Source organism: Tetrao urogallus (assembly GCF_951394365.1).
Source record: "Tetrao urogallus genome assembly, chromosome: 1".
In the NCBI taxonomy this organism is placed as follows: Eukaryota; Metazoa; Chordata; class Aves; order Galliformes; family Phasianidae; genus Tetrao; species Tetrao urogallus.
This window is the reverse complement of record NC_136813.1, coordinates 74,169,375-74,180,063: the sequence shown is the minus strand read 5'-3', so window position 1 is coordinate 74,180,063 and position 10,689 is coordinate 74,169,375. Positions and strand designations below refer to the sequence as shown.

Here is a 10,689-nt window from a genome sequence, read left to right as displayed (position 1 = left end):
ATGAAGTACATCCTTGTAACTGGTGGAGTCATCTCAGGCATTGGCAAAGGGATCATTGCAAGCAGCATTGGCACCATACTGAAATCATGTGGTCTGCGTGTCACTGCAATCAAAATTGATCCTTACATAAACATAGATGCTGGAACATTTTCACCATATGAACATGGTATGAAGAACAGCACTGTTCATTTTGTAGTAAATATTTGCATATTTAATCACATGTTTTAAAGGCAACCAGCCAAACAAAAAGCAATAATACAGTAGTTATTAGTCATTTTATCATCTATTTGGCAATGCAGTCTTGTTCCCTTTATATTTTCAAGGGTGTTGTCTGCTGTGAGTAAAGAGAGGAGCTGTTGGGAGAAACCTCTGTTAGTAGAGGCTTACTTTCTGTGAAATTCTGCTTTGTTGAGAAAAATTCTAGCTGTGGGCCTTGTTCAGTGTATGCTGTCTTCTGTTCAACAAAAAAAAATTGGAATAGTACAGCAGAATTTTTTTGAAGCTGTACTGCTGGGCAATTAGCTGTGAATGCTGCTACCTGGGTATCAGTGTCTCTAGTGTGAATGTTTTCATGAGAGTTAGTTTACACTCTTGTTTTAGTTGATGGTCAAGTCATAGAATCATAGAATCACAAGGTTGGAAATGACCTGTAAGATCATCTAGTCCAACTGTCTCCTCATCACCATTGCCACCCCTAGCACTAAATGGTCAAAACCATCAGTGGAACTTAGAAAGCTGACTGGTCTTATTATTTATAAATAGATGTTAGTTTGGTTGGCTTGTATTGACTACACTGATGAGCTGCAAAGCAGTCTGATAGGCATTTATAATGCTGAACATTCATCTGTGCCGCATAGTGTTAGTATGTCTGTTGAAAATAGTGGTTTTCAAAGTTCCCAAGTGCCTTCAGACAAGATGGATTTCTGATTTATTTCAGTTGTCAAGTTTTGCCTGCTTAGTTTTAGTCTAAATCAACATTTTTGGAAGTGAACTGAAAGCAGTACACCAAACCTCACTCAAAGCCAAATTGATCTAACCCAGTACTCCTGCACTTTCAGAGTGCTACTGAGGCAATTTTCCAAGGATATTCTGCCTTTACTTTTGATTGTAGGACTCCTGTAATGACTTCAGACTTTGAGGATATATTTTTTTTGTTGAGGGTGTTTATTTTTTTTTTGTTAAACTGTTCACTGGAATGTTGTATCTGGATGGGATATATATTTTCGTAGTCTACATCACGTCTTCAGGGAGAATTCCTTCTTTTTGACTCTTGTGCAGAGCTTTCTACCTTTACCTTTATGTCAGGATCCAGCAGTTATGATTTCTTCAGAAATTGGATTCAGAAGCTAGCGACTTTTCAGAGATTTAAGGAAAATATGAGCCCTGAAGAATATTTTCATTTCATTTTTTTCAGGATCAGAAATAACTATTGCTTTATGCGTAGTGAACCAAATACATGAGATGAAACAACTTAATAATAAATAGTGAGCATGTTTGAAGAAGCGTTTTATGCTGATCATAACTTTACTTCTGGTGCAAGCCTTATTCAATAAAATTTATTATTAACATTTATGATTCCTGGAAGTTACTTTCTCCTGATTGAGGATTGTATTGGGCTACTGAAATACCTGTTGAATGGTTTTTAAGTCTCTTAATATTTTAACCATATTATTTAAATCCGTGTTCAAAAATATTTGTCTAATAGACATTCAGGGTAAAAGTGATGACTTAATATGAAGTCACACAATGACACCACAAATCAAGTTGCAGCATGTGGTTTTAATCTTTTTATCTTTTCAATATGTCCATTTAAAAAAGAAGTTTGGTTTGAAGATACATTTTTGGTTCTCTTGATCTGATTTGTACTTAGCAGATTTTAGCTATTTTATTACTTTGCTGTCTGTCATGGTTTTCTTCCTCAGTTTTCCTTATGTTATTTTTAATATTTTCACTTTTTTTTTTTTTTTCCAGGAGAAGTTTTTGTACTGAATGATGGTGGAGAAGTTGACTTAGATTTGGGAAATTATGAGAGATTCTTGGACATCAATCTCTATAAAGATAACAATATCACCACTGGAAAGATATATCAGCATGTTATCAATAAAGAAAGGCATGGTGATTACCTGGGAAAGACTGTTCAAGGTGATATTTTCAGTTCTGTGGCATGCTAGTCCATCCACTCTTCCTGAAGGAGTGGCTAGAACAAGCTGCTGCTTGCTATATCAGCTTGCTCCTTTCTCCAATCTAGGAAATACAGACATATTTGTGTAATGTAAGACTTCTGGGTTCAAGGAAAGGAGGAATATATTAAAGAAAATGCTTGTTGATTCCATTTGACTTTCTGCTCCTTTTTTCCCACTTTTTCTGCACAAAAAAAAGAGTATGTGAGTCTAAAGTTGGATGTGCTTGCCTTACCCCTCCTGCTTTGTCTTGTAGTTGTTCCACACATCACTGATGCGGTTCAGGAATGGGTAATGAATCAGGCAAAAGTTCCTGTGGATGATGACAAAAAAGAGCCACAAATCTGTGTAATCGAGGCAAGTATAAAACCTCTCAGGTGAACACAAAGAGCTAGCTTGTTCTCTCCTTGCTATTTACCGCCTTAAAAAAAAAAAAAAAAAAAAAGGCTGAAGCTTTACAAAGAGCAGTAATACAAATACATTTTGTATTCTTGTGTATTCTTGATGATTTGTTTTGAGAACGGTAGGCGTGGCTGTGGTATCTCCACAGGTTTTGTTATCTTGACTAAATCCTGCTGGAACTGAGCTGCTTAAGAGTTGACTAGTTGACTTTATAATGTGGATTATCTATTCAGAGACGCAGATGTTTGACTGAAGCTATGTCCGATAAATGGTATTAAGGAAACTTGTGTATTATCTGAAATACCTTATGGTCAGTAGGAGAACTTACACAATTGTAGCTATCCGTGTGGCTTCAAATGCTCCATCTTGCTGCTCGTGGTCATATTTGCAGGAATATATTTCAACATTATGTAAAGTAGATTACTTTCCTACTTTCTAATTTCATTTTGAAGATCTCTGTGAGCAACTTTGTTAATCACTTAACCGTGATGTTCTGCATGATGGATCTAATGAGTTTTAATTACACTTAATAGTGCATGATGACAACCTGGAGAAGTGCGGTCAGTAATTGCTGGGTGTTACTGTTAGGGTTAAAAATACAGGAAAAATTTATACCTTATAATCTGACAGAAGAACATGTTGTAGTTTTAATGCCAGAAGCCACCACAATAATCAGCAATGTGATAAACTTTATGACCCAAGACCAAGTTGCTCGGCGTTTCTTACACAGAGCAATTTTTCTTAATCAAAATATACTCGTTCATGTAGCTGTATTTTTTTAATGATCTGCACAGTGAATAAAACTTTTAATGCAAACATAAAACCAGTAAATACGGAATTTGCACAAGCATGTTAATCAGCAGTGACCTTGTCAGTCTTTGAACTGTCAAACTTTGGACATAGTTTTGTTTCCTCTGTGTAAAAGTTTTTGCACTATAGTGCCAGCCTCATGAAGATATTTTTCTTTAATATTGTAAGGATAAAGGTTTGTATTTTTTTTGCCATTGCAAAAGTCTTAAAGCACTAGGCTGAATATATGTATCAAGAAGAAATGTAGAAACATTTTCTGGTACTGTGTGAACAAAAATATGCAACTCTGTAGAAAGCCACATGGTGGCACAGAAGGATCATTCTGAAATAAAACTATTTCACAGAACTTCTGGGCTAAACTGCTTCACTGAGTATTTACTACATCTCTTTGAGTCTTTAAAAGATATCTAACTCGTGTCTTTGAATTAGGTTTATCATGGAATTAGTGTTGGACTTTGGTTTGGTAGTAAGTATTCAAACTGTTTTCAATTTAAAATATAATTTTCATTGTCCATGTCGGATTTATCAGTATTGGAAAGCTGTTCTAATTGAACAATTGAATTGTGCTAATATAATTATTGTTAGATATTGGTATCTTATTGTTTGTGACTGCTTATTAATCTGGGGGTTAGGAAAATGTGATTTCTCTAAACAGATACTTCAACTTAGCTATTTATTAACTATTGATCACCACTTTGAAAATAGTAAAGCATGTATTATTCTGTAGGACTACATATCTCCCTATCTCCCAAACATGCTTGGTGTAAAGTGAGTATAATGGAACTGGAAAACTGTTAGGTGGTTTTCATTGGGAAGAAAGCACACGATATATGAGAATTCTTTGCAGAGTATGCCTGCAAATTTCATTCACCTTTGTATTCTTTTTAAAACAAAATTCAGGTAACTTGTTGAATATGTAAGGGAGAAACTCTTTAAAAAGTATTTTCATTTATCTTCTGCCACTGACCGATTCAAGCTTTCTTTTTCAGCTCGGTGGAACTATTGGAGACATTGAAGGAATGCCATTTGTGGAAGCATTTAGACAATTCCAGTTCAAAGCAAAACGAGAGAACTTCTGTAATATCCATGTTAGTCTAGTACCACAGGTAAATTTTTAAAATCATACGTTTTTAATTATTAGGTAATCTTTACTGTGAATAGAGCTTTGTATTTTTTATTTCTCCGATTAAGAAGAGTTTTTGGAAAGCATTAGAGGTTGAGTTATAAAGGCCAAAAGGTGGCTTCTTAATCACAGACGGCCAGCTTCACTGGGATAAAGAAAATCCTTGCTAGAACACTGAAACACATTCTCACATCAATAAGGCAATTAAGTTATCAACAAACACTTTATCAATGCTGATTTGTCTAGAAGCATAAATATGGTTGTGTTTTGCTCTGGAAAGTGCTCATACATTATGATCCTGTTAAGAAAGGCATCCAGCCTCTGTAGGATGTTATTTAGGATTCTGTTTGTTAGAACTAATGTTGTAAGGTGATGGAAACCCCAGGTAATGTGGCATTGAACCATACTGGGCTGATCCCTTTTAGTCATTTGACCTAGTATGTGATTTTCTTAAAAGAAAACAACTGTTGTTTCTGCTGTTAAGCAGAAATAATGTTCTTATCAAACTTGTTGCTGCATTCCTAGATACAGGGAAGAGTGTGCCGGTGATGCTATCCCTGGTACCATGTGATAGCTGCCTGCAGGCTCATCTGGTGCCATGAGCTGACTGAGTTTATGCTGTGGCTAAGTATATCCTGTGCCCAGGAGATTTGAGCAGAATGGAACAGCCTCAAGGCCAGGCTGGATGTGCTGCATAGAACAGTCCTGAATCTGCTCAGGTTAACTACTGTATGGAGCACCAACTTTTTGGTATGCGATGATATTCCAGTCAGGACCACTACAACTTGTAGTATGGAGCTGAAAGTATTTTACATTCAGACTAAATTTTACTTCAGAAGGTTTTCTTCAGCAATTTCACTGGGGAATTTTTGGTAATGAAAGGTTGATAATGTTGATGTGATTGTGCTTTGTATAGTTAAAGAGATACTAACCACTGCAGCTAATGCTCAAATAGTACACAGAATTAAACTTCCTACTACATCTGATTATTTCTGAGGACTTAAGGGTTTATGCTGTTGGATGTTTTCCATTTATTAGCAAAACCCAAGAAAGATTCTTTTCTTATCCAAGTCAATTATGTTGAAACTTTTCCTTTGAAAGAACAAGACAAAGTAAACCTGACTTGGTCATGTGTTTCTTCCCAGAATTTTTGATGTGCATAATAACTATGGTGCAGTTTCTGCGTTGTCATAGCTCTGTTTCAATATGCTTACTTCCTGCAAGTATTATTACCTGCAATTAATTTTCTCTTTTACCTGACAACTTCTATGTTAATATAGTTTAAATGCTATTTGAGCTTTCAAAATATGTCCTTCTAGCCTAATGCCACTGGTGAACAGAAGACAAAACCAACGCAGAACAGTGTTCGAGCACTGAGAGGCTTAGGCTTGTCTCCAGATTTGGTGAGTTCAGAAGTCAATAAATACAGATTTATATTTACACATTGCCTTAGAAGTATCTGCATGCAACAAGTGGTCAAAAAATGAGCCTTAGTCTCCTATGAGAGATGAGGATTTTAGAAGAAAAGCAACATATTGTCTGTACTACTTCACTAAATTAAATTGCTTGAATTTGCTCGAAGATAACACAATCCAGTAACTCTTAGCAAATGTGGGGGCTTCTAGCAGTGTTCTTTGTCCAAAGGGATCATTGCAGCAAAACTGTTCTGCAATGCTTAAAAATAATCTAAAGTTCAGATGTATCAGCTCATTTTATGGAAAGACCTAGAATACTAAAACCTTCTACCATTCTTTCATATATATTAAATAAATAAATATATATATATATATATATATATATATATATATATATATATATAAAATAAAAATTTATTTTTATACAAGATTAAGGGAAAGCAATCCTACCTGTGAAGTCCACCATTTAGAAATGTTGCTGTTTGGAAATTGGTAAGCCTTCAAAGTAAGGTTGCTCAATTACTTTCTTTTGTTGAACTAATATCACATATTATAGACAAGGCAAAGCCAGCAATTTCCACCTCATGTGAGTTGTTAGCTGATGATAAATGTTAACTTCCATCCTCTCCCCTAAGTTCTCTAGTATTGAATATGTGCTTAATGCCCAGATTTACCAGTGTTTGTCTCACTGGCACTTTACCTAAGGAGCAGAGAAGGGATGTAAGTTAATTACAGCTCCCTGTGGCAATTCCTGTCTTCCACTGAGGGATGTTTATCTGCTTGTACAAGTGTTGCTTGCAATGAAGTGTTGCAGGGCAGTGCACCTTCAAATGCCAATACAGCCCCAGTGCAAACTTAGACTTCTTAGTTTTTTGAGACAGCTGAAGGCAATGCATTTCTAGTTCTTCAGAACAGAAGAGATTCTGTTCTTTTATGTGAGGCTGCCTAAGTTAAAGAATATTTTCTGTACTTGATTCTCAAAGTCACTGAGCACTTTTCTCATGAAATCCACTGGGAGAAAAGGCTTCCTACCTGGCCTGTCTCAGAAATGAAAGAGTAGCGAGACTAGTCACTGATTCAGTATATTTGTATACTCACAAAGAAGTGATTTTTTGGAAGGATAGTTGCACAAATCAGTTATGTTTGTGTATTATGTTTCTTTCTATGATTTCTGTGATAAACTCTATTGCAAGAATTTATTTTGGTATATGTCCTTTTTTAGTGTCTGGACATTTTAAGGGCCTCATCTTGTTGGTACTTTCCATGGAAGAGTGCAACCACGTGAATTAGTGACAGAGGTATAGTGGGAATAGATGTCATTTAAAAAAAAAAAAAAAAAAAGAAAGAAAAACCTTAGTGGCACAATTTGCCACATCGAGTAGGGGGGAAAAAAAAAAGAGATGTATAAGTTTCTTTTTTCTACCCCTTTTCACAATTTTTTGAAATGTAGAGTTTTCTTCAGGACTGGCCCTTGTTGAACAGGCTTGTTTTGCAAATAGCTGCTTGAAGTATCCAAAGCAGAAACAAATAGGCAAACTAATGATTAAACAGTATGGGCAGTTGAGTTCACTTGGTCTCGTGTAATGCTTGGCCCAGATATTAATTCATTTGCTAATACAACACTGCAAATGAGAACAGTCAATCTGCCCCACACTAGCCTTAACTTTTTTTTTTTTTTTTTTTTTTTTTTTTTTTTTTTTTTTTTTAAATAAAAGCACTGTTTTACACTTGTAATTTTCTAATTACAATGGAAAAAAAGTTCTGTGTCAGTATCTGGTATTAAGTTCTGATTCAGGGCAACTTCATGTTGATAACGTTGTTTTCCCATTAAGTTACAAGGTTACACGCTTACTTTGTTTTCCCCTCAAAATTTCAAGAAGTGCCACCATTCTTACTGTTGGAAGATAAATATGAAGTATTTATTCAGTTGGAACAGGTAACCTGGCTTCATCATGAGAATATTTTGATACTTGTAATGTGAACAGCAATTCATGAGGCCACTGATAATCTTTACATTATTAGCTGTAATTGTGTTTGTAATGTAGGCACTGTTTTCAGATAGCTGTATTTGTATTGGATAGGAGAGAGCGTGGACTTATTTACATTCATTTTCATGTTTTATTGCATGAGAAGACTTAGCATTTTATCAGCAAATGTGTTTTTAACTATGCATTCAATTGTTTTTTATAAATAAGATGTTTGAATGCTGTGTTAGGTAGCTTAAAACACCTCTCACTGGGTAACTAGTATGTTTGTGGAGGGAGTGAATTTAGTATGTGCAGCACTGCTCAACATTCTGAGCTTTGAGGGCTGAAGTTCAAAATACCTCTGTACACGTATGTGTACTTGTAGTATGGAAAGCTGGGTGTGATTTTTTTAATAGGCCTTTATGATAACTGCCAGTGCCTCCTTTTATTTTTTGCAAATTTTTTTTTTGTTTCCCAAATTAATTTTAAAAACTTGTTATGTATGTGTGGAATCAAAGGGAAGTGGGTTAGTTGAGTCACTTCTACATATCTCCTTGTCTGGAGCAGTACAGGGGTTGCCAGCAGCACAGTGCATTTGTTTCGTTTTTGCCTTGTTGCTCTGGTTGAGGATCGAAGCACAACCAATGCCTATTGGCTGTGTCAGTAAGCTGTCAGAATAAAACATGTATAGCTGCTCTCTTTTTCTTGGTGATACTTGAAAAGTGGCAGTCAGGAGGGCTTCCTTCATAAGCTATATGGCCAGGCTGCCTTGTGTTAGCTGCAGGTAACAGCAGCTTCCCTGAGGTGGCATGCTGTGCTGGTCTCAGCTGTCTGCATAAAGGAGCCTTTCTGTTCTCCTTGGGGAGTACCAAGAGCTTAATGAACACACTGTGACTGCAGTTTTCATGTTGCTGTGTCTTGAAAGCTGATGGTATGTTTGTCCATGCTGTCCTATTTGATTGAATTGTACCCGTTGTCTTGTTTATATTATTATTACTTTGAGACGCATCTCAGCCGCTGTTACTGCAGTTTTGTTTTCATGCTGTTTCTGACATTTTTTTTTTTAAATTTCTGTGACTTGAGCATTGAAGTTTGTCTCAGGAAGGAAGTCAGATTCCCAAGAGGATTTAATCGTGCCCTTGTGCTGTCAAGATTTATGAGAAAAGTTTTCAAACAGAATTAAATTTTTCAATATAAGCTATACTTAGTTGAGAATGTACAAATTGTTGCATTCATTTTGATTTTAAATTTTTATAAGACTAAGCAAACATTTTCCCTTAAATTTGCCCTTTATTTTCTTGATTCTAGAAGTTTTTGCAAGGGTAAGGGAAATTATTTAAGACTTCATCAATATCAGTGTAGCTAAACTGCATTTCAGCAATGGGATTGAAGAACATCTACTAGTTTCTGAACAAAAGGTCAATGGGTTAAGTAGTTGGGTATATGAGAAAGATGGGGAATTAAACTTTTAACAGTATCGTTGTACTTGGTTATACTTCAAGGATTCAAAATAATTCGAGGTAGGTTAAGTTATCAATAGGCACATTCAGAGAGCAGTTGTATACTTTGTTAATTGCCTGATGTTACATAATGAAAATAAAACATCTCTTCCAGCAAATACCAAAACCCCATTTATTTTCTTTGTTGGAAAAAAAAAATCAGTATTTTCCAAAATCCCAGAGTTTGATATGTTTCAGCATAATAATAGCACCTGAAAGGAAAAAAAACAAACAAACAACAACAACAAAAAAAACAACCCACAATGTTAAGAAACAGTTTTCTATTTTTCAGCCTTCTTTTTACTGTTATGTACAAATTAAGAACTACAAAAAAGATACTGAAATGATAGAAAACACGCATATAGGCCAAGTATTCTTGCTATGAACTTAGCTGGTAAGAATATTTCTTTTCAGTGTGTTATTTATACTTACAGACCTGCCTCACTTTATCTAAGGAATATTACAAATAGTTACAAGTGAGAAGAAAACAAAATACATACAGAAGGTGACAAAGATTAATAAAAACGGGTCAGTATGGGCAGGTTAACTGAATACTTTTACCTTGCTAGAAGATGTTTGTGAGCTGTGATATTTTGTACAACTCCAAAAGAGTGCAGAAAGATAAAGTGCATTTGCTTGTGCTGTGCTTCCAAAGGAACTGAACTTCTTCATGAACAGTACTGAGAGTCTTCTTTTGTTTCTTTTCTGGGGAAAGATTCAAGATTTTTTTTCTTCTGCTATGACAGATTGTCTGCAGAAGTGCAAAACCTATAGAAATGGCAGTGAAGGAAAAGATCTCCATGTTCTGCCATGTGGAGCCTGAACAGGTCAGTACTTCAGTTATTGTTAGTTATATATGTGGGAAAGCATATAAAAACATCCATGCCTTTCAGCTTTCCACTTCAGATTATTTCATTACATTATAGTTGTTTTTCTGACTTTTTCTTGCTATTACGTACACTTCACCACTTAAGAACATCAAAAGTTTATATGCTAATTTTCATATATTGAACAGTCATTAACAATTTTAATGCGTGTTATATTTGGAAATAATTACTGAATAGCCTGTGGGGAAAAAAGAAGTTAATAAAAGGAGTAGATTTTGAATATATAGTTCTTTCACTATATGTTGTCGTGAAAACTCTGCAGTCTCATGCAATAACCAGTGCTGTAACTGTGGTTGGTTTATTGTCTGTAAATCATCTGAAATGCTTAGAATAGTGGATAAACAAAGCCAGCCCTAACGCTAGGGATTTTTTCATGTCCAGAGATCATCACAGCTGCTTGAATATG

At 35.3% G+C, this 10,689-nt stretch overlaps 1 protein-coding gene across 1 annotated transcript in view; it reads left to right on the top strand.

The window, feature by feature from the left end:
• Positions 1–10,689, top strand: part of CTPS2 (CTP synthase 2) — a gene marked incomplete at both ends in the record, with an annotated part of 51,982 nt that continues 41,293 nt past the window's right edge. The window contains 6 exons of the mRNA XM_079545467.1: positions 1–166; positions 1,972–2,142; positions 2,437–2,537; positions 4,382–4,498; positions 5,835–5,918; positions 10,143–10,223. Coding sequence (XP_079401593.1) covers positions 1–166; positions 1,972–2,142; positions 2,437–2,537; positions 4,382–4,498; positions 5,835–5,918; positions 10,143–10,223 — 720 coding nt within the window. The remainder of the gene's footprint in view (positions 167–1,971; positions 2,143–2,436; positions 2,538–4,381; positions 4,499–5,834; positions 5,919–10,142; positions 10,224–10,689) is intronic.